Source organism: Diabrotica virgifera, chromosome 7, assembly GCF_917563875.1.
Source record: "Diabrotica virgifera virgifera chromosome 7, PGI_DIABVI_V3a".
NCBI lineage: Eukaryota > Metazoa > Arthropoda > Insecta > Coleoptera > Chrysomelidae > Diabrotica > Diabrotica virgifera.
In genome coordinates, this window is record NC_065449.1 from 89,306,467 (window position 1) to 89,332,156 (window position 25,690).

The window sequence follows — 25,690 nt, forward strand, 5'->3', positions numbered from 1 at the left end:
TTTTCTCGGCCCGGGTACAACGGCCTACTTATTCAGATGGACTTAACCAAAAAATTAGTGTTCTACGGGACAAAATACAAAAAAAACTTGGGTAACAGTTGATCCGGATGTCGATAAGATTGTTATAAACAAAGAACTTGAGGAATTACGTAACAGCGATTCTTAGCAAAACAAACCATTTTTTCTATTTTTTGGGTCACTCTAAGCAAAAAATGTTGTTACAAGTTTTTTCGTAGGATGCATAGTTTTTGAGATAAACGCGGTTGAACTTTCAAAATATCGAAAAATTGCAATTTTTGAACCCGAATAACTTTTGATTAAAAAATAAAATAGCAATTCTGCTTACCGCATTTGAAAGTTCGTGTCAAATTATACCGGTTTTGATTATTTGCATTGCTAAAAATTCATTTTTTTTATTGTTAAACAAAGCTATAAACACATAGTGCTTGAGTAATGTTTTCAATGCATCTCTCATTTAAAATCGAACGAGTAGGCGCGCCTACAAACAGGCAATTTCTACGTATCATTCATTAAAACGCATGCATTGGGCACAGGTCAAAACCCTCAAACATACTTATAATAGTAATGTGTAACACTACGCCTGATGTAAAATAAAGAATATTTTTAACACATATCCAAACATTATTTGAAGAACCTAACATTCTTATTTAAATAAAAAATTCTGCTTGCATTTTTTTTTCGCAAAAATGGTACATGTTTGAAGGGCGGCTACTAGATAATTGCCTAGGGCGTTATTTGACCTAAACGCGGCCCTGTTTACAGGGCGTCAATAAGTTATATTTCATGAATGAAATACCATGACGTCACTTTTACTTTTCCTCCCTAGGGAGGAAAATATTTTCCTCCCTAGGGAGGAAAAGTACAACTTTGGTCCCTACAATCAAGTCCGGAAAAGTATACTTTCGATAGAGGTAGGTGGAAAAATTCATTACGTGTTTTCTCATTTCCTGTCAACTTTTATGCATGTTTTTTTCCATTGCTATTGGCATATTCAGAATTTTCCTTTTTGTGTTAAAATGATGCAAAATTCTCGGAAGATTATCTTCAGAGTCGGTGGGAATACTTTTGGTTTAGACATGGCTTTTCCGGGGGGATGGGAGGATAGGGAAATCCCTTAGCGTGGGTACGTGTGCTATTCCTGAAGTACATCCCCTCCCGGGATCGCAGATTATTATTAAGAACAGACCCCCTTGTTCCGCTAATAATGTGGTAAATAGCTTTGTAGATCTTACCCTTTTTATTTTTTTTTAATTATGTATTTCTAAAATAAAATAAATTTATTTTTCAGATGATATTATGATTCAATATTTTTTGACGATCTGTAACTTTAGCATTGAAAGAGCAAAACAATGTTTGGATATGTATTACGCAGTGAGAACAGTTATTCCAGAACTCTTTATGAATAGGAGTCCATCATCTAGCGGTATGGAATCGACATACAAACAAATGTAAGTATATTTTTTTTGTGGCGTAAACTTTCATCATTCTGCCAATACATTACTGGATCAGAAAAATACAATCCCTATCGCGGTTGAGATGAATAATTAATAGATACACAAAGAACTATACAAGGTCACCCGCTTTTCATCTAGGGACCAAAAACATTCACGACAATACTTAACCACGGATAAGTAATTACAATTAGGATAAACAAGGGAAACAAATCCGACCTTTCTCGCGAAAAAATCGAAATGATAATTTGATGCATGGTGCACTACCTAGGCCAATATTTTTTATATTTGGCGGTATGTCCAAACGGTTGTATAAAATAGAACTTATTTATGGAATATATGAAACATTTTGAACATTTTGTGAAACCAATAAAAGAAACTCTTGTTTATTCTATCCTCTATTTTCCAGAAGAAATAAGAAATTACTTTTGCAGGGGGTGAATGCCACCCTTTCTCGGGAGTGGAAATTTAAAATTTCAAAATGACACCGGGAATCGATAGAGAATTGTATTTTATGAAGAAAATGTAGAGTACAATTTTTTACTTAATTTAATAATTTCTGAGTTATTCGCGGTTGAACATTCCAAAAAAAACTTGTTTTTCAATAGTTCTTCGCGAATAACTCGAAAATTACGCATTTTCAGGAAAAATCATTCTTATTAAATATTAAGCTTATAAAAAACAAAAAAAATTGTCAGTATTAATTAAATTTTTTAGATAACATTAAGCAACTTATGAGTCATTGAAAACGAATCTTTTGTTTTTCGTAAATTTATGCAAAGATTTGAGCTCAAATAACGGAAAAAATGATTAATTTTTCATAGAAAATGTTAATAAAGTACTTTTTTAGATCTTCAAAATAAGCTTTGATAATAGCCTCTAGCATGAAATTTAAGCAAATTATGACGAAAATAAGTCAAATACGTCGAAATTATAAAAGAAAAAATGACGGTAAAATGTATGCCATGTCCGGCAAAATTAACATTAATCGTAGCCCATGTAAAATTAACTTTATTTGTGTTCCGAAACACGTTCCAGAAGTTTGAATTATTTAAAACAATTACATGTTGAAAAAACTTGTTTTAAGTAAATTTCTTTTTTTTTTCGATTTTTCAAAAAATACGTTATTTTTTCCAAATATCTCAAAAACCATTGGATTTATGAAAAAAAGTGTTCTCTCCAAAAATTTAACTTTTTTTACTAAAAATTTTACTTTTTTTACAACTTACGTAGCTTATAAATTAAGCGAGATATAAGAGTTTAAAATGTCGATTTCAATGCAAAGGGAGCGTCTTTTTAGCCCATTAACATTAGAATTCTCTGAACAAAAGGCTCTAGAGAGATTTCAACCCTCATGATATTATAGCTTATGAAATTCCCTACAAAATGGTGTGAGAGTGAATGCAAAAAACTTAAAGGGAAGCCAGGTTATTGTTAAAAACCCAAATACATTTTTCTAGAGATAATGTTTGAAAATTACGGAGCGTCTAAATTTTGATGTTTTTTGAGTATTTATTCTTTTATACATGCAGTGTCTGCTTTGTATTTACATATCGGGTAACAGAACTCTCAGTTTTGCTGATTGGGGATCGACAAAAGTGAATGGCACCTTGGTACTAAACTAAACAAAATGACGGATAGTCCTGTACCAGAAAAACTACTTAAAATTATATTTTGCAACTGCAAAAAAGGATGTGGCTCAACTTGTGGGTGTCGCAAACTTGAATTATATTGCACTAAATCTTGCGGTTCTTGCTCTGGTGAAAGCTGCCAAAATTGTCCTGCTGTCGACCAAGAAGAAAAGGCAGTTCATAAGTAAAGTTTATACATATATTCTTTTTAACATACAAAACGGCTGCAGAAAAAGTATTGCACGTAACACGATCCAAAAGTGATTTTACGAGACTCGCAGGATTCCAGGACTCGCCTACGGCTCGCCCTGGAAACTTCCTACTCGTCTCGTAAAATATCACTTTCGGAATTTGTTACGTAAATTACTATTTCAGGACTTGCTTCCCGTTACCTGATCTTACTCCAAATTTAGAAAGAATTATAATGGTAAAAATCAATGACGTAGAAGTGGATACGTTTAATACAATCAAACTATCAGCTTTGGCATATGCCAATATGTTTGAAGTGAAAATGTGGGAAGATCTTTGTTTGGGCGAAAAAATATTTGTTGATTTAAAAAATATAAAAATTAGCCAAGCTGCAGCAGTGGGTCCCAAAGATATTAGAAAGATCGGATTTATTTTGGAGGTAAGTAAGTGTCTGTCAATACCAATTATTTGTCGATGATGTCTTAAAAGAGATTTTTACAAAATAATATATAACGAACATAATTTTAATGCAATCGTTTAATTATTAAATTATTACTAATCGTTTTATTAAACTAATACAAATAAGGTATTCTCTAAGAATTTTTATTTTTCGTGACTTTTATTAAGCTTTGTAACAAACCAACCCTTTGTGTGGCGCCTATGTAAGGGATGTTCTAATATGCGTATGGTAAACCACCAAAACATGGCCCGTGCCCTAGTGTGTGGGAGGTCCAAGTGTTTGCGTTTTTTATTTTAAGGTTTGCAGATGTGAATAGAACACACAAAGACATATACTAGCTTTTGCTTTTAGTTAGCGATAGACTTTTGTATGGTAAACACGAAATACACTGTTCCATCCAATATCGTGATTTTCATTGTAAAAAAAACCCTAAAGAAATCTGAGATTAATTATTATTAGTAACATTGTGTAATATTCGTCACCCGTCGTGGCGCTTAGAAGTTATATTTGGCCCCCAACTAGTGGCTTTTATTTGAAAATTTCGGGTTAAATCGAGTTTTTCTGTTTTTCGTTACGTGAAAAGTGAGTTTCGGGAGTTAATCGGACATTTTCGCGGGTATTAGATCGTTAACTCAAAGTTAAAAATAATTAAGTGTTTCGGTTACTATTACACTTTATATTGGACATTCTCTTCGGTATAAATATTTAGTGGACCTATTGTTTGTTAACAAGTAACAAAGGGATTCGGTAATTATAGTATTCGGACATAATTCGCTTCGGTATATAATTAGTCGAAATATTCTTCAAAGTGCTTCGGATATTCGGATGCTTTTTTTATTTAATTTATTAGACAATTAATTGACTGCTTCAGTATGACTTACTGGACTTTACGTTTAAAAACCTTCTGTTTTGTCGAACTCTGAAGTGATTTTGTGCCAGTTGTTCCAAGGTTCCAAGGATCATTCAGTGTGGTGTGCAGAAAAGTGCTGAAGGTATTTTTATCCAAGCTTGGACACAGCTATTTACTGGCAAGTACTTTCCAATCTTTGCATGCAAAATCATTTATACAATTTGCGTTCCACGCAAACAGTAACCTTCAACATTTGAGTGCGATAAATCATTCCGAGTTGGACTCTGATTTTTCAAATAGATCCGTGGATATAAACATTAGAGACATGGCTCAAAACGTGATGTTGACCAATGAATAATTCCAAGAACTTTTGTCGAGATTGTCGGTACAAAGTGGTCCCGTTTCGCGGTCGTTCCAAAGTGGCAACCTGTCGAAATGCCATTCGCATTTTAATGGACACAAGAACACCGCCGTAAATGCCTTTATTAGCGGCGCGTAGAAATATATAAAGATTGTGCATTAGTATCGGACGAAAATGCATTTCGGGAAATCGATATGTTTTTCGATGATTTCGCGGCAAAATGGTATCAAGGCGTTAAAGATACCATTTCGACATTGAAAGAACTTGTCCGTTTATTAAGTATTACGTTTGGTAAAAAAACGGCATATTGTGCGCACCGCGAACTATTTGCCGAGGAGCAAGACGAAAAAACGACAGTGGACGTCTTTGTTTGCCGATGTAGGGCTGTTCTCGCGCAATTAGAACCAGGCAGCCTTACAGAAGAAGTTTAGCTAGATCATTGTTTTATGGAGTATTAAACAAGGGGATTCGAGAAAAGATTTCTAGAGATTCCGTTTCAACTTTTACTGAGCTGCTTACAGAAGCAAGAAAAGTTGAAGATATATTTGAGAAACCTTGTGCTAAGGAGGACAAAGCCCCCACAATCGACAATTGTACGAAAAACGGCCGAGGTGTAGCTATTGTCCCCACATAACAATGATGTTCGCATCATGTTCAAAGCATATACCACCAACATTCGTCAGAATATATTTTTTTTGTATATGCGTAGTACAAGCATAGCATGTACCTTAAAAAACATTATAAATTTCATGTTCTTTGCATATACTTCAAAGAATATTCTCATACCAAATATACTGAGCACATTCGTGTATGTACGTAGTATCTCGAAATATTCGTAAAACTTTATTCTTATAATATACCTTTATCGAATGTTCTGTAAAATTATATTCGTAACACATACTTATAATCACTTTTAAAATTTTTTAAAAATAATTTGTATGTATAGGAAGAACAATATTAGACTTAGAGATTATCAACTTCGTTATTTTCACTAGTAATACCACTAGAGGTCAAATTATTTCCGGAAATTTTTTTGAGATCATGAATATTTTGAAAATTTCCCGAGTCGCAGACGAGGGAAATTTTCTAAAAATATTCATGATCAAAAAAAAATTTCCGGATATTAATTTGACTTCGCGTGGTATTCGGTAAGAAAATTACACACCAAATTTGCATTTGAAAATCCAAAGCTGCATGAACAGATTAATAGCGCGCCATAGCTTTGTCAGCAATTGTTTAGGCTTTCAAATTCGTAATTTCTACTCATTGTAGTTGCATGGGAATAACATTTCAAGATAGAAAATAGTATATTCTTTAATTTTACATAAGTTTTGAGTAACTACAAGTGATAGAAAATTATTTTTTGGCGTATTTGTCTAAACTACGCAAAATTGAAAGTACTGAATGGGAAAAAGGTAAATAAATTAGTGTCTAAATATTATATATTTTTTATTAGACATAGAAACTTAATTGAAAACATTCAAAGTCCTGCATTTTCGCCATTAAGAAGAGAGGAGGTGTCCGAAGAATATAGAAAACATCTTAGCTTTGTAACTAAAATGAATCAAAACTAAATTATGTAAACAAATAAAAACCAGTCTGTCAAAAATGTTCTGTTATTGTAAACGTCAAAAAATTTCCACTATAATTCGCTATTGGGTACCCCACGAGCAAAAAATTTCCGATAAAATACCTCCGTTGCCATGGTGATCTGTCAAAATAACGTATTTTGATTGGTTCAAAATTACAGGTGTGGAATTTTCAGAATAATTAATAAAATTTTGGTATGTATGTAGTATTGGACGAATTCATTTCTTAAAATTGTTTTAATTGTATGGCAAAAAAGTTTAAACATAAATTGTATTAACGTTTATCCAGATTTAGCCATACGGCTCACACTCCCTCTAAGTGAAAAATTGACTCATCCCAGATACCTACGGTATCAAAAGTATTGAGCTCTGGTGGGACTCTTTCCGGGTTATCGAGCCCTAGGTGACTTGGTATGCAGGTGTATCTCCCAAAAATTTTGGGAGATGTTCTAAAAAGGTCACTATATTATCATCGACTTTATATATTCTCAATATATCTATAAGCCACTCATGCGGCACCGAATCAAAGGCCTTCTTGTAATCAATGAAGGCAGTAAAAAGATTCCTCTTTTTGGAATATGCCTGGTTAGAAATGACTGAGTCGATGATGAGTTGTTCTTTGCAACCCATGGAACCCTTAGCGCATCCTTTCTGTTGAGGCTCGATGATATTTTTCAGAGGACAGTGTTGGTAGATACGAAGGGCTACACAGGATGTGACGAATTTATACAAAGTTGGAAGACAAGTAATTGGGCGGTATTTGGCTGGATCTTGGGTGTTATTTTGATCTTTCGGTATTAAATAAGTGGTTCCCTGAGTTAGGAATGATGGTATATCCTGTGGATTAGAAACAACATGATTAATTAGTGTTGATAAGCATTTATGAACACTCTAAAACTTCTTGAGCCAAAAGTTTTGAACTCCGTCTGGTCCAGGAGATTTCCAGTTATGAAGCTCTTTGATGATATTTGAGACTTCTTCAGTAGTGAAGGGTTCGTAAAGGGTAGTAACGTAGTGTTGGCAGTTCTGTGTCGTATCTTCTATCCATCCAGCATTGTTGTTAAGAGCAGCTGGTGTGGAAAGTTGATTTCCCCAAAACTCATGAATTTCTTCTTGGCTTGGGTAAGTCTTATCAACATTGTACCTCCTTAGTCGTCCTGAATAAACGGAGAGTTTTTGTTTTAATGTATCCAGACACTGATGGGCTGTGTTGGTTCTGGATCATATCTTGACTGTCTTGCGGTACTCAGCATTATTTCTTCAGCTCTCCTGATGACTTTTCCACTAGTTACACCTCGTATAAATTCTGTGACTATACCAATATCCCTACGTAGTAATTCAATTTTTCCGAGTAGTCTTTTTCCCAGGGTGCAATTCTGTTACCAGTTCTTTCGTTATTTGTACCCCGTCATGTTCTGATCTTAACGCCCATTACATTAGCAATTGCTGTTGCTGCACAGTAGATTAGCATATGCAAATATTCTAACGTGGGGGCTTCTACGACATAGTTGGGTAGGACTTCAGTGTTCACAATTTGTAACAGCGCACCTAGTTTCTTACAAGAGTTTATTCGTGGTAGCGGTGGTCTGCTAAGTTTAACGTTTATTATTATTCTTATTATTATTATTAATAAAAATTCGTTTTCATAATTGAAATGAATGTACCATCTCGAGTTTACCATGAGTATTTTTACATCCTTGGAATTTAGGTACATTCAATTCAATATGGGCCATTCCAACATCAAAACGTGCCAAAATCCACAACCAAAGGCTTTGGTGTTGCCAACCGTCGAGTAAGCTTTTTCCCTTAACGTATTTTAAAAATTCCCACTTTTATGAAAAAATTCCCTCCTGTTTAAAAAATCTGAGAAGATAATATTAATTATTTTCAAATATTTTGATTTTTTAAAAATATTTTACTATTTGGACTGGAGCAAAAATTCCCTTTTGAGTTAACTTTTTCCCTTATATCACCTTTTATGTTGAAAATTCCCGCAAAAAGGGAAATTTCCCTTTGGTTGGCAACACCGGACTGTTGTTCGGTGAACAAACTGCAAAGGGCCAGTCTCATTCTTCTGTCCACTTCCTACCTGAATAGAGATGGGTGATAGGATATGGAAACAAAGGTAAAATATGAAAACTAAAACAGGCATTATTTGTATTTATGCAGTGTTTTAAGGACGAAGACGAACAATAAAGTATGTACTAGGATTAAAGAACATGAATATCTTTATTTTGTTTGCAATGCTTCAAAATTTAATTCATTTTAGTAACTCAATATTACTTATTTAGTACCTACCTAGGTAAGTATATAAATTTTAGTTATTTGTAGTTCAGTTTAGCCAAATATTATATAATATTTATACAGGGTGTCCCGAAAAGATTGGTCATAAATTATACCACACATTCTGGGATCAAAAATAGTTCGATTGAACCTAACTTACCTTAGTACAAATGTGCTCATAAAAAAAGTTACAGCCCTTTGAATTTACAAAATGAAAATCGATTTTTTTCAATATATCAAAAACTATTAGAGATTTTTTATTAAAAAAGGACATGTATCATTCTTATGGCAGGAACATCTTAAAACAAAATTATAATGAAATTTGTCCACCTCATAAAAAAATTATGGGGATTTTGTTCTTTAAACCCCCCCAAACTTTTGTGTACGTTCCAATTAATTCATTATTGTGGTACCATTAGTTAAAAACAACGTTCTTAAAACTTTTTTGTCTTCTAGTATTTTTTCAATAAGCCCGTTTTTATCGAGATGCGGCTTCTTTTTCAATATATTTACGTAAAATATTTATGGGGGTTTTGTTCCTTTAAACCCCCCAAATGTTTGTGTACGTTCCAATTAAACTATTATTTTGGCACCATTAGTTAAACACAGTGTTTTTAAGACTTTTTGCCTCTTAGTCTTTTTTTTATAAGTCACCTTTTATTGAGATGTAGCTTCTTTTTTAAAATATACCTAAAAATGTAAATTATAAATAAATTTTCAGATTATTAACAGGTCTTTATAACCGTACTTAACTACATACAAATATGTGGTGGATCCGACAAATATTCAAAATATCTCGATAAACACTGACTTATCAAAAAAGTACTAAGAGGCAAAAAAGTTTTAGAAACATTGTGCTTAACTAAGGGTGCCACAATAATAATTCAATTGGAACGTACACAAAAGTTTGGGGAGGTTTAACAGAACAAAACCCCATAAAATATTTATGGGGTGCACAAATTTCACTTTAATTTTTTTAAGATGTTGCTGCCACAAAAATGCCACATGTCCATTTTCAATAAAAATCTCTGAGAGTTTTCGACATATGAAAAAAAATCGATTTTCATTTTGTAACTTCAAAGGGATGTAACGTTTTTTTGTGCACTATTTTATATAGGTAAGTGAGGTTCAATCAATCTATTTTTGACCCCAGAATCTGTGGTATAATTTATGACCAATCTTTTCGGGACACCCTGTATAAATAACTAAAATTCATATATTATATGTACTTACTTTTTAAGTAATATTGTAGAATGTACCTACTAACTACATTCTCATATGCAATTGAAATATGTAAATATAATAGGTAGGTATATACTTGATAGAACCAGTAGAACCTAAGATGAGAATAGGTGATGCTTAAAACATACTTTTGAGCAATATAGCACTTTCTTGGAATATTCTTAAAAGTTAATTTAAGTATGTTCTTCCAATATACTAAAAAAAGTGCGGTAGTACGTTCTAAGTATATAAATAGAAGGTTTATAGCACTTCCTTGGAAAATTCTAAAAAGTATATTCTTGGTATATACTGAAAAGAAGTGCGGTAGTACATTCTAAGTATATAAATAGAACGTTTGATGTAATGTAGTATACACTGTATATACTGTAATGTAGTATAATATACTGCAATGTCAGTATCTGCTGTGCACTTTCGCAATGGTAATTACGCATATTCTCAGCATATAATTTTTCTAAAAAGTATGTTCTATGAATCTACTAAGAACGTGAAATTGTTATGTGGGTCGTGTTCCCGGTTATTCTGAGGACGAAAATAAAAAAAATAGAAATATATATAGTATTTGATAAAATACACAAACTAAAAAAAAACAGACCTGCAGTCATCTACAAAAAATTGTGGGCTTTAAAAATGTATTTTGAGGTTATGTACACTCAACCTACGGGTCTATAAAAAATAAACATGTCTTGTAACAGTACATTTTTTGAAAATTTTAAATTGACAACATGCCACCTAAAAATATAATAACGAAAAAAAGAAGTTTTTGATGGTGGGGAGAGGGAATGGGTTGAGGGTTAAAATTATTCGAAGTATTATTTTTTAATAACGTAGCAGGTAAAAATATGAAACAAAGTAATTCTGTTGGTAAGGGCATTTGGCCTATCTTAATAGAGGATAACAGATGGTAACTCAAAGCAACTTTGACCTTTAATAATGCGTTAGTTAAATGGATCTTCTCGAGTTACTTGAGAACAAAAAAAGAATGAAGAAAATTGCTCCATGAGAAGCCGAGAAAATGCATTTTTTAACGTATACCGATTTTGAACTTGTAGGTTCCATTTTCTCCAACCTAATTTTTTATTGGAATTTAGCTGTTTTTGGCAATTTTCACTCGTAATGTCGATAGTTTTTATTATAATAATATATGTTATTAGTATTTTAAAGATATGAAAATTGGTGTGTAGAAAGAGAACCGAAATAAAAAGGTGATGGTTCAAATCCTATTGTTTATATCTTTGCCGTAAATGCCGGTCAAATTTGACCGGTTGTGTCTCAGGAAGCACTCATCACAATTAAACGTTTTTCTTTTAAAAGAAGCGTTCTTCCGCTTATTTTCCAATACCGTTTTTATGATTTAATGTAATTCAATATTTCCCGAGATACTAAATTTGTTTATAAGCCAAAAAATTGTTTATAATTTTAAAATATTCCTGAGGTCGTCTAAATAGTCCAATTTCCATTCTGTTAAGTACATTAGATAGATATAGTGTATTTTTATACAAAAATCATAGTGATTCTTATGCACCATAATTATTGTGGTTAGTATAGCGACCGTAAATTTTTAATAAACAATTAAATTGTCGCTAAACTGTTAATTCAATTTCCATTGGCTTCTGGAATTATAATATATACGAAAACAGCTTCTAAATTAGCAAGATATTGAATTATTGATACATAATTGCTTACCTAAAATTTTAGTTGAAATAAAAGATTTTGTTGGAAAAACTCGCATTTTCCGGGAAAAATTTTCGTCGAAATAAATCGGGAAAAACACGTCTCTATGCAGGATTTAATTACGGTGAATTCTTTTCAAGTGTTTTTGGTGTAAAGTTAAAGTCTTTTGAGTTATAGAGCAAAACTTGAAAAAACAGGATTTCGGGCGCCATTTTGTTTATAAAAAAGTAGCATACTATCTGCGGACTTTGCATGCCTATATTATTCTGCAATAAAATTGCTGGTAAATAACTTTTCCTTGTATTTTGCTAATTAGCCCAGAGTAGTATTACTTCTTACGTGCATACAAAGTACACACACTCTTTTTTACACCACGTCAGTAAAGACCCTTTATCGGACTCATCTGTTACTCGCCTTGCTCTCTTCGCTCCCTCTACTCGTAATATCAGACTCGTTCGATAAAGAGTCACTTTACTGACTTGGTACATAAATAACTATTATTATGTTTTAATATTTTCATAATATATTTAAGTAAATATGTTTCAGAAAGTATGGAATTTGCATCTTAAAGAGTATCACTTCATGAATGTACCTACATATGCGGAAAAGTTGGTCCAACTGTGTAAAATTGTGTTGGGAAAATCGTTGGGCGACAAAGTAAGTAAACATTTTAGTTATAAGGTAACAGTCTCTAATTGTTCCGTAATGTACCTATACACGGCGATGCTAAAGAAAATTGTATGTGCATAGAGAAACAGTAGATTCTACACTTTAAAGTATTACGATACAAGTTAACACGCTTTAATAAAAAGTTAAAGTAAATGTAAAAGATACAGAGTGTTGAAGTTGAGAACTCTCCTAGACATCTTTTGTGAGGACAGCTAAAAAGTAACAGCTTTAGAATAACTACCGAATCTTAGGAAGATTTATAGTCCGTTCACTGACGGTAAAATATTGCTAAATATCTAAATTTTAAAGAACAGCTTGGATTGACATAAAATTTGGCATACACATAGCTAACAAGTCCAAGAAAAAAAGTGATATGGTGCCTATGTGTGCTTTTGCCCTGGGAATGATTTCCCTTCTTGTTTGGAGAAAACTCGTTACAAATTTTTTTAAGTTTTTTTTGTCTAAAAAAGCTTTATTTTTGTTTGGCAAAAAAATTTCTATCATCAGAAGCAAGCAAGTTTCGCTCTCAAAGTAAAGTTGGTCCCTTCTTTTTTGGTAAAAAAATCGGGAAAATCACCCCTAATTAGCATTTCAAATGAAATTAATCGTTACCACTTCACAAGTTTCATCGGTTCAAAGTCATTATTTTTGAAAGGGATGTAGTTTTTGAAAGAGATTGAACGAATCATTAATCACGAGTGTGTGCAAAAAAGCATGTTTTTTTTCAAAATTAAAAATTTTAAAAGTTTTATTTTAAAACCAAATTTTTTCAAAAGTAAGCACTTCAAGCCATTGCAACTTACAAATTATATAAACACAATATAAGTAAAACAACTTATGAAGCGGTAACGATTAATTTCATTTTACCTTTAACTACACGCGCTGGCGTACTTTGTACGCCAGATATAAGAATTCTACTGGAAATATATTTAAAAATTTAATTTTTGACCTTGATTATTTTTCTAACCCATCACTGGAATGTGCTTTACAATTTGGTTTTAGTTTCGTTATAATCGGCGTTCTGGACAGATCGTAATTTACATTTTATTATTTGTTGTTTCCGCTGGTGGACAATATACCCCAGGATTATATTACTATCAGTCGTAATACAAGTACATATTTTAATTGTTCTTTAGTCATTATGGCAAAAAATATATTTTTCTTTGTAAACAATACTTTTTCTCCTGTAAAAAATCACATTTAAAAAAATTTTTTATTAGTAATTTTATTTATCATGGAATCCAGTTATTCCATGGTTCCAGTTATAAATCCCAATTGGCTTACTGAAAAGGAACTCCAAGTATTCACTGATGCCGAATAAGGTTTATAACAAACAACTAAGTGTATTTTTTCAAAAAAAATTAAACAAATCCGCTGTTTTTAAGTGAATTTTCTTGTGGCGTACAAAGTACGCCACGCGTGTAGTTATGTTATAACTTGATGTAGTTATGTTATAACTTGGGTAGTTAAAGGTTAAGGTGCTAATTAGGGGGTGATTTTCCCGTTTTTTTTTAACAAAACAAAAGCGACTAACTTTATTTTACGTCGTCACGCCAGGATGGATGACACCACTAGTATGATAATATATATAAACCAAAAAATTATAATTTAAAAACAAAAATCGACCTATTTCGGTATTTTTCCCTAAAGTCGCCGGCTTACGAGATACCGAATTTATTCATTTCATTTCCACTCTAGTTGAAATTTAGTCAATTTGGAAAGTTGCAACCCGCTATAATTTGGTCCCTATAGAAAATCTAAAAATATGCATAAACTCGTTAAATTTATTTGTGAGGGGGACATTTTGTAGACCAGTTTTCAACTAAATTACATCGACTCTATAGCGGGGGCGGACACAACCCCCAAAATTTTTAATGGAAAGGGGGGTCCAGTGATACCTCATTTTACAGGTCATGAAATTACGTTTTCAAAAATACCACATGCCTTATATTTCTTTTCACTACTTTTGGAAAAATCTTGGACTCAATAATCTAAAAAATTTTGGAGTTCTGAACTCGAAACTTAATATCTTTACGGTTTTACTTGATTTTTCCAAAAATTCTTCAAAAAATACTTTAAATACTTCAACACCCCAAAAAAAATTCAATTTGGAGTTCAATACTCCAAAAAAATTTTTTTGGAGTTCTGAACTCGATATTTAAGAGCACACAGTAGCGATCAACAGGTAGCAACAAACGCGGTCCAAGATTGCGAAAGTTCTGCGAACTTTCAAAAGTAAGGCAACAGTGCGTCGGTAATTCGACATTGACAGTGAAGTTTATACTATCAAAAACAATAATTTTTATACACATAGGCGCGAAATGTTGCCAAGTCAATGACGTTCGATTTCTTGTTATAAAAAAATCGATTTTTAGTAGCTCCAATGTGACGCACAATCTAGGCACGGGATAAAAAAGTTTATTTGAAGAAAGTGTATTTGTTTGTCTTTCTTAACCTTCGGATGACCAAGCGGGGGAAATTGTGACCCCAGCGTATGTTTTTCTTTAATAAATTTAAAAGTGTTTTCAATTTTTAACTCATTATTTTTTTATTTGACTTTAATATCATTCTGTGTGTGTGTGTTTATGTTTTATTGGCACTGGTTTAAGCAACCAACTGGCCAGTCAGTGTGTTTTGAATTCTCTCTTTTACAAAATATATGCTTAGTATCTAAATTTAAAACTATTAGTACTACTGTTTTTTTATTACTGTTTTTTTTATTATTTTTTTTATTATATTTTTTAACATTTTTTTTATTACATTTTTTATTTTTTTTTTTTTTTTTTTTTTTTTTTTTTTTGTATATTTTTTTATCGCGCTAAGACCTAAACCCGATTCAACCTCGCGGAGGTTTAGATCTTAGTAACTTTTTATTTTATTTAATTATTTTTTTTTTTTTTTATTTTTTTTTATTTTTTTTTTCTTTTTTTCTCAGAGCTTTAATTTTAAACAATTAACATGGTTGTACAAAATTTTATAAACATCTAGATTGTTTGATTGTAAAAGGTATATAAGATTAAAAGGAAATTGTACATTAACTTGAACTAGATTGGCAAAAAAGTTTGATATTTCAATAAAATGTAAAGGACATTCTAACAGCATATGTTGTAGATCAGCTAGCTCTCCACATAAACATTCATCATTATCTACAAGTCCTATTTCTCTTTTGTAGACTGGAGTCAGACAGTGATTACTTCTTATTCGACAAATAGTTTTGATAAAGCCTTTGTTGGAAACTTGATTAAACCATGTCTTGATGGGAAGTGTAGGCTGGATTTTTTTGTAATAATTTCCTTTGTCTGAATTATTGTATTGTTCCTGCCATTTCGTCCGTTTGATAGATCTCATAATAGAAATTATGTCTCCCATAGGAAGTTGATAAGTATGCAGAGTGGATTCCTTCGTTGTTGCTTTTTTAGCCAGATCATCTACTATTTCGTTGTTTTTTATACCAATGTGTGCTTTTATCCAACACAATATTATATTTTTGCCCGATTTCAAATCTTCACTGTTCATTGCTATGATGTCACTGATGATATAATTTTCTGCAAAATTATGTACATTATATTTCAATGTCTTTACAATGCTTTGGCAGTCTGTAAATATAACATAATTGAGTTCTTTTTGATTAATACATATTTTGTATGCTTCTTTGATTGCAATGAGTTCAGCTGTGAAAATTGTCATTTTATCAGGTAATCTGTTGTTTATTTTTATACTTTTTTGTGGGTAATATATAGCATATCCAACTTTTCCTTCCATTTTTGAACCATCCGTATATAATTTCTGATAACTCCCCCAGTTTTTTTGTACACACTGAAGGTGGTCTATTTTAGTAAGGAAGTCTGTCGCACGAATATTACTTAAATGACAGTTAACTGGAGATAAATAATCTTCATAATTTAGCTTTCGAGACGAGCTTTGTTCAATTTGGTGTATGTCGCCAATGGAATTAGAAACGTTGAGGAAGCTTTCCACAACTAAAAGCAGTTTCTTTTTTTCCCAGTAATAATGAGTTAGGTATGAGGTGGTTAAATGAACAATTTTATTTAATAGCAGTTTATCGTTAACCGCTGTTTTAACTATAAATTTCTCACTTAGGTATTCCCTGCGTAATGAAAGTGGAGGTTTATTAAGCTCACATTCCATGACCAATATAGGTGTGCTACGAAGATAACCAGTGCATAACCTAAGTGCCTTATTTTTGATCCTCTCGATTTTTTGGAGTACAGAGTTTGATGCTGAGCCATAAAAAATAGATCCATAGTCTAAGATTGATCTTATCAAATTTCTGTATAGTAATATTGATATGTTTGGATCAGCTCCCCAGTTACTGACACTTACAGTCTTCATGATATTCATTGCATTTTCCATTCTTCGTAATATGTAATTTGTGTGTTCTTTCCAATTTAATTTGGAGTCTAAAAATACGCCAAGAAATTTTATTGAAGTTTTATAAGGAATACTAGTATTATCAAATTGTAGATGGCTTTGAGGAACATATCGTTTTTTAGTAAAGGTAACAATGGTTGATTTACTCTCTGATATTGTTAAGTTATTATCGGTAGCCCATTTTTTTATAATATTCAATGTCGATTTAAGGTAGTTATTACATCTATCTATTGACTTATTTTCTGCATATATCGCAACATCATCAGCGTACTGTAGGATTTTTATGTGTTGAGGAAGTTTAGTTTCTAAGTCAGCAGTATACAGTATATATAATATAGGACTTAGGATGCTACCCTCAGGTAGTCCCAAAGATGTGTATCGGGAGTTAGATTGATCTCCATTTAATCTAACGTGAACTGCTCGATTAATGTATAAGTTAATGATGTTCCATGTTACTATCTCGGGTATTCCTATTTCCAACATTTTCGCGTATAGTATGTGAAGATTAACGTTGTCGTAAGCCCCTTTTATATCTAAGAACAAAGCACTAACTGCTTTCTTATAAGTAAAGGAACTATAAATGTCTATTAAAAAGTGGCAGAGGCTATCTTGTGTGGATTTACCTTTTCTAAAACCAAACTGACTTCTTGGTAATAGGTCGTTCTTTTCTAGCCAAAATTCCAGACGGTTTTTAATAAGTCTCTCATATGTTTTTAGTATACAGGAAGCCAGACCGATTGGACGGTAAGAATCCCAATTCTTTGATGATTTTCCTGGTTTTAAAACCGGGATAATAGTGTAAACGTGCCAATCGTCAGGAATCTTTATGCGGCGCATCCAAATTTCATTATATATATTTAGTAGTGCAGCCTTACCAATTCTTGAAAGATTTGATAGCATCGAGTAATGGATATTATCGGCACCTGGTGCTGAATTTGAGTTTTTCTTCAACGCAAAGTTTAGTTCAGTGGCAGAAAATGGTTTGACTAGGAAACGGATTGGTTCTGGATAGTCGTACAGAGCATTTAGTTGTAAATCAGGAATTACTAATTCTGCAGACGGCGGTGTGATATTTTGATGGAACTCTTCTACCCACGAAGCTTCCGACAGAATAACAGGGACTTTGTTCATTGTTTTTCTATTTTTTATTCGGTTAACTTTTGACCATACATCTTTAATAGGGACTGACCTATTTAGGGATCCGACATAATCTCTCCAGCTATTTCTTTTAGTTTGTTTAGTGATCTTCTTGACATGTGCATCATCTTTTTTATACTTAAGTAGGTTTTCATGGTTTGGATTTTCTTTGAATATACAAAAACTTTCCTGTCTTCTTCTGACTGCTTCTTCACATTCTAAATCCCACCAGTATTTTCCTCTGGAAGTCGGTTTTTTTATTTTAAATTTGGGGATGCAGTAGGATGCAGTTGTATTTATATTGTGCAAAATTTGTTCATAAGAATTTATATCTTTAAATTGAGAGAATACATCTTCCGAATACTGTTCATATAATTTCCAGTCGGCATTCTTTAAATTCCACTTTTGTGAATATGGATTATATGTATGAGTTGGTTGATCCTCTAACTCTACTCTTATAGGTGTATGGTCTGAACCAAATAGGTCTTGAAGTGTTTTCCAAGTGATCAGGTGGTTTAAGTCAGGAGTACAAATGGTCAGGTCTATTGCCGATTTCGAGAAGTTCCTAAAGAAAGTAGGAGAGCCATCATTTTTGAATATTAAATTATTATCGTCTATACAGTCCATCAAGATTTTACCTTTCATATCTGTTTGGTTGTCTAGGCCCCAGGCAATGTGGTGAGCATTAAGGTCACCTCCTATTATAAATGGTCTTTCTATAGATGTTATGAAATTGTTCCATTGTTGTAACAATAACTTGGTTCCTGGGGGAACATACATAGATATAAATGTGACAGTATATGACTTAAACTTTATTTTTATTGCTACTTTATTGACGTTTATTAAATCTACTTTCATGGTGACTTCCTCGTAATATAGGTTTGAATTTATTAAAATTGCTGAGCCACCGCCAACAGTTACTGAAAAGCGGTCGTCTCTGACAATATTGTACCCGTGAAAGTTATAATACTTTTCTGGTTTAAATCTAGTTTCTGACAATAATGCGATATCAACTTTCTGGTCTTCTAATAGGTGGATAAGGTTTTCTCTATTAGAGTTAGCCGATCTACAATTCCATTGACAAATTACCAATCTATTCATTATTATATAAGAGAGAACTTAAAACTGATTGAATTGAATTTACTAGAACTGATTTTTCTGGAATTTCAAAATTTTTGTGATTTATATTATAGATAATACTTGTAACTATATTTGATATTAATTCTGTTAATTCTTTTGATGGTTCATGTATTTTAGATCCTTGTTCTGGATTAAATGTAGATTGATACGAAGAAGAGGTGATAATACCACCAGGTCTGTTGGACATGGGGTTTAACTTTATTATTTTTTGATGTTCCATTGTTACTTGGTCTGGTGAGGAAGAGATAGGTCGTTTGTATTTTGGTGGTTTTATTATTGTATATCTATTTGAAACTGAAGGTAGAGCGAACTGATTGGAAGATGTTTGAGACGTGGACAATTGAGTAAAGGAATATGAAGAGGATGGTGCATTCATATTTGGAGTTTGATGAGAATTTATTGAGGAATTATTGGCTGCTATAGATGCATAAGTTATCTTAGGAAAGAGTTTAATTGTTTCCTTAAAAGATAAGCTGTTTTCAGACATATAATGTTTTATTTTCTTTTGGCGATCAAATTCTGGGCATATCTCCCATTCATTAGTGAAGTGTTCACCTTCACAGGATAGACATTTTTTGTTAAACGATGATAAAGAACAAGAATCGGAAAGGTGAGATTCATGACACTTAAAACAGCGAGGATTACTTTTACACTGCTTACTCATGTGCCCATACCTATAGCAGTGGTAACAGATAATTACCTTTTGCTGGTATTTTTCAACAGTGTGTAAGACATGATTAATTACTACATACTTTGGTATATTCTGGCATTTAAAAGACACAATAACTGATTTTGTTGGATTAAATATTACTTTGTCATCTGCTACTATTTTTCTTGTTATTCGTTTCACATACTCAACCGAGAATTTGCAATGGTGATCAAATTCCTTTATTCTATTTTTAAGATATTCTTCCGATATATCTGAATCTATATCCCTTACTACACCTAGTTTAAACAATTGAAATTTTGGAATGTATGCGGTCAGATTTTTTTGAATAAGGAATTTGGAAGTAACTAAAGCATTTGCGCTACTATAATTTTTAAATGAGACCCTAACTCGGTTGCGTCCGATTGAGTCAATTTTTTTTATATAATTGTCAATTTCTGGATGTAACGTAAATAGGATCTCGCCTATTTTAACAGCGTTTAATTTTCCTGTAAAATTTAAACTGGAGTTTTCAATGAAAATGTAAAAAGGTCCTAAATCAATTTTTTCGTATAAATAAACAGGCCTGGTTTTTTCTGGTTGATCTGAGTTTACTAAAGTATTTTGTTTTTCATTAATATTGTTAAGATTAATACTACTACTTATCTTATTTTGAGGCTGGTTGGGTAGAAATCCATTTAAATCTTGTAAATCACAGCTACTATCCATCGAATTCTCAATATCAGGCGGTTCGCCTCCACTAGATGACTCCATAGAGGAGTTTTCAAGTAACGTTTAACTTATGAACACTTTCAAAATGTAAACTAAATAAGGAAAAGTTTAACAAAACTAAACAAACTAAATTAGAACGGTATAAATCAAATAATCCGCCAAAAATTAATATTTTTCGGAGAGATTTCCAAATTTAAATTAACTTTGACAATTATTGAATATCATTCTAGATATCCTCATATTTTAAAATAAAAAAGATTCCCTATATTTTACGAATAAAAAATATATTCTGAAGTTGATGTTTAGTAAAATACCGTCTATTATGTGTAATTCCAAGTAGTTTTACGCTAATGACGTCGACTTTGCAAAGTAACAAGACAGTTACTCAAAATACACACTACACATGACACTAATACTCATGTTGTGACTGGCTGAATGACATAAAGTCCATGCCATAAAAAAAATTAAAAAAGTAAAAAAAAATAAAAAAAATAAAAAAAAAATAAAAAAATAAAAAAATAATAAAAAAAATAAAAATAAATAAAAAAATTAAAAAATAAAAAAAATAAAAAAAAATAAAAAAAATAAAAAATAAACAAAAATTTATTTTTTTTGTTGTCATTTTTGACATTTTTGACCTGGGGTCACCCCCCCCTCCCCTTGGTCATCCGTGTAACAAAAAAAGGTTGGTCATCGGAAGGTGAATGGCGAGACAAATTCCTTTTTTTAATATTTTATTTACTTATAGACTAATTTCCACATACTAATATATTTCTGAAATTTGGCTCTGTACCGCCTTTCTTTATTATATTTCGAATATGTGTGCCAAATGTCTCGACAAAATATTCAAAATTAGAGCCGCAATCTTGGAACGCGTTTGTTGCTACCTGTTGCTCGCTACTGTTTGCTCTTAATATCTGTACGGTTTCACTTGATTTTTCCAAAACTACTGAAAAGAAATATAATGTATGTGGTAATTTTAAAAAGGTAATCGAACGATCTTTAAAATGAGGTATCACTCAACCCCCCTTTCCATTAAAGATTTTGGGGGTTGCGTTTGCCCCCGCTAGAGGGTTAGTGTAATTTAGTTGAAAACTGGTCTATAAAATGTTCCCCTCACAAATAAATTTGACGTGTTTTTGCATATTTTAAAATTTTTTATAGATACCAAATTATAGGGGGTGGCAACTTTTCAAATTGACACCCTATATAGGTATGGCATTGAAAATATTATTGTAATTTAATACAAATATAGAATTTACTGCTTTTGTAGATTTTTGTTCATAAATCAATTGAAGAGGTGTACAAGTTTATTCCAAGAGAAATTTTGCCAAAGGAATATGGAGGTAGTCAAAAGTCGTTATCAGAACTTAATGGTAAGTATGGAGTATGGAGTAACACGTTTTGATTAACATACAATTAATATTTTCCAATAACGTGACATTTATCTTCCTTTGGTTTGTCATCGACCATCTTGTCATTTTAGATTTTTGTAATATTTTGTTTTTGTGCTAAAAGATAAAAAAACTTGCTGTATTTGAAATAAGTACTTAAAAATATTTTAATCGATTTATTCACGGTGTTTCATTGGGAAACGGAAATAATTAAATGGTGAATAGAGGTCACTGAGCTGGTTCTAGATTATATTACATTTATTGCTTCACCGATTTCTATAACCGAGTTAGAGGGTGTTTTATCGATTTTGTTCATTTATTTCTGGATCCATAACTTTAGAATTACCTTGTATATTTTTTGATATTTGGTACACATAATATCTCTCAATTAGAAACCAAACAACTCAACCAAAAATCCAGGCCCGGGTTAAAAAAATTATAAATTCATTGTAACCTTGAAACAACACCCTGTATATTGAAATTTTCAAAATCCGTTTGCATATTTGATAAGAGCACAAAAACTAAGTTTAACGGTTCGCTTAAATTTTTTGGCCAGATAATGACTTTAATTTTGAAATTAAATTGAATTTTTTTATAACTCTGAGATTAAAACGAAGGTATGTATTATTAACTTTTATTAATAAATTATTAAAGTTACTGAATAAGTACTCATTTTAACAGTAATCAATAGTTATTTACTGCATTGGAACGAATAATTTAATAATCACTAGAAAAATCCAGCTAAAGGTTAAAAAAAACATAAAGTAATTATGACCTTAAAATAACAGCCTGTATATTGAAATTTTCAAATTCCGTTTGCATATTTAAAAAGAGCACAAAAACTAAGTTTAATGCTTCAATTTTTTGGTCAGATTTTAATGACTTTAATTTTGAAATTATGTTGAAATTTTTAAGAACTCTGAAATTAAAAAGGAGATTTTTAAAGCACTTAATAATAATAATAATAAATAATAAAATATTAAAGTTAATAAATAAATACATACTTATTTTAAAAATAAATAATAATTATGATTAATTATTTATATGGGAAATAAGCCACAATTAAAATGAAAAAAATAATTTTATTAACGTTTCGACGCCCAAATCGGGTTCCGTTGTCAAAATACAAAATATTACTGTAATATTTTGTATTTTGACAACGGAACCCGATTTGGGCGTCGAAACGTTAATAAAATTATTTTTTTCATTTTAATTGTGGCTTATTTCCCATATAAATAATTAATCATAAAAATGCCACAAGGAAATAGCTTCAGAACAACATTAAATAATAATTATTTATACGCCAGCCAATGGGAGTAAGAATAGGATATAACCTCCAGATTCTATCCTACAGCATGGATTTTAATGAAATTTTGGAAATAGCCTCTACTTATCTCCTAATTCAAAGTCTACCCTATGCCGATGTGTGCCGATCTTGGGGGGTGGTTCCCACCCCTTCTTAGGTGTGAAAATTTTTTAGGTTAAAATAACCACGGAATTCGCTAGAGAACCTAATTCTAAACCAAAACTCTTCCATAGTTTTTTTTGAAAATTCAATATTTTTGAGTTATTCGTGGTTGAAAATTGGCCATTTTCATTGAAACGTAATACCTTTTCGAACGGTTTTTCGCAAATACCATAAAAACTATGCATCTAACTAAAAAAACTATATAAAACATTTTTGTAGGTTATAAAAAAACAAAGAGATGCTTGCCTTCACAAATCTTCCACTTATAATACAAGTTTGTATTATAAGTACAAGTACAAAGTATACATATTTGTACAAGTACAAAGAGTTTGTTTTTTTGGTACATGCACAAATTGGTGTATTCAACTTGAAATAACAGAGAAACGGTCGATTTTAGGTGTATAATGCAATCAGTATCTTTTGTAGTCCGTGAAAAGACCTTTAAAATGAGCAATATTAAAGATCCATTTCATTCAAACTAAACGAGATATGCTGCAAACAAAATTAATAACTAATGTATTTTAAGAAAAAATGAGAAATAATTTTAACCCCCATCCACCAGAATGTAAATGCATCGTTTTCCTTCTACAATACCTTTTATTATAGTGTTATTTCTATGTTCAAAAAGTTGAACGGATTTTAAATGAATGGTTTAAAAAAAAAGGAGATCAAATTATAGAGCGCATTTTTAAATTTTCTAAAAATATTCCTTTCTCTCCATGTAACTTGAAACTGATAAGAGATACAGTAATGAAAAATAAAAATGAAATTTTTATCTAAAAGGACTCCACATTTTTTTGAGGTATCTTTTTTTCGCATCTCTTATCATTTTCGAGTTACATGGAGAAAAAGGAAGATATTCAAGGAAATTTCAAAATGCGCAAAATTTCAAAATGTATAATTTGATCTTATTTTTTTCAAAAACCGTTCATTTTAAACCAGTCCAAATTTTTGGACATAGAAATAACACTGTAATAAAAAGTATGGTAAAAGCAAAACGATGTATTTTAATTCTGATGGATGAGGGGTAAAATATATTTCTCATTTCTTCTTAAAATACATTAGTCATCAATTTTTTTGTAGCATATCTCGCTTAGTTTGAATGTAATCGACATTTAATATTGCTCATTTTAAATGCCTTTTCAAGCACTACAAAAGTTATAATACACCTAAAGTCGACCGTTTCTCTGTTATTTCAAATTGAATACACCGATTTGAGCTTGCACCAAAAAAAAAACTGTTCTCACCTACCATATTTCTTTTTGTATTATAACTAGAAGATTTATGAAGGAACGAATCTCTTTGTTTTTTTATAACGTTCAAAAATGTTTTGTAGATAATTTTTTTTAGATGGATAGTTTTTAAGGTATTCGCCAAAATCCGTCCGAAATGATGTCATTTTTCAATGAAAATGCCCAATTTTCAACCACGAATAACTCAAAAATATTGAGTTTTCAAAAAATAATTATAGAACAGTTTTTGCTTAGAATTAGGTTCTCTAGCCTCTTTCGTGGCTATTTTAACGAAAAAATTTTTCACCCCCGAGAAGGGGTGAAAATCACCCCTAAGAAAAAAGCACACATCGTCATAGGGTAGACTTTGTTTCTTCAGCTATTCCCTACTTACTGTGAAAATATCAAGTCAATCGATTTAGTAGGATGGAATTCGGAGCCAAATACCCTCACTATTGCCCTTACTACATTGAAACGACCCACTTACTAATCACAAGAAAAATCCAGGTCGGAATTAATAAAAAAATATAAAGTATTTGTGACCTTGAAAAAACACCCTATACCTATATGGAAATTTTGAAAATCTGTTTGCACATTTGAAAAGTCCACAAAAAACTAAGTTTATTGTCGAAATTATGTCGATGTTTTTAAAAACTCTGAGAACTCTAGCAAAAATTTCGGTATAATTTCAAAATGAATACCACTAAATTGTCTGCGCAAAAATTTGAAGCGAGGCATTAAACTTAGTTTTTTGTGCTCTTTTCAAATGTACAAACGAATTTTTTGAAAATTTCAATTTACAGCGTGTTGTTACAAGGTCACAATTACTTTAATTTTTTTTTGTTAATCCGTACCTGGATTTTTCTTGTGATAACTAAATGGGTTTTCCGATGTAGTAAATAAGTATTGTTGTAAATAAATGAGTTTCAAAATTAAAGTCATTAAATTGTCTTGTCAAAAAATTGAAATCAACCATTAGACTTAGTTTGTTGTGCCCTTTTCAAATATGCAAACGGGTTTTGAAAATTTCCATATTAGAGTGTGTTGTTTCAACGTCACAATGAATTTATAATTTTTTTTATTGGGACCTTGATTTTTCTTGTGATAAGTAGTTTGGTGGTTTGGGTTCTAA

At 31.5% G+C, this 25,690-nt stretch overlaps 1 protein-coding gene across 1 annotated transcript in view; it reads left to right on the plus strand.

Annotated features, from left to right (window-relative positions):
• LOC126888089 (alpha-tocopherol transfer protein-like) overlaps positions 1-25,690 on the plus strand; it is a 40,508-nt gene that overhangs the window by 13,910 nt on the left and 908 nt on the right. The window contains exons 2-5 of the mRNA XM_050656112.1: positions 1,310-1,469; positions 3,479-3,731; positions 12,295-12,405; positions 21,738-21,840. Coding sequence (XP_050512069.1) covers positions 1,310-1,469; positions 3,479-3,731; positions 12,295-12,405; positions 21,738-21,840 — 627 coding nt within the window. The remainder of the gene's footprint in view (positions 1-1,309; positions 1,470-3,478; positions 3,732-12,294; positions 12,406-21,737; positions 21,841-25,690) is intronic.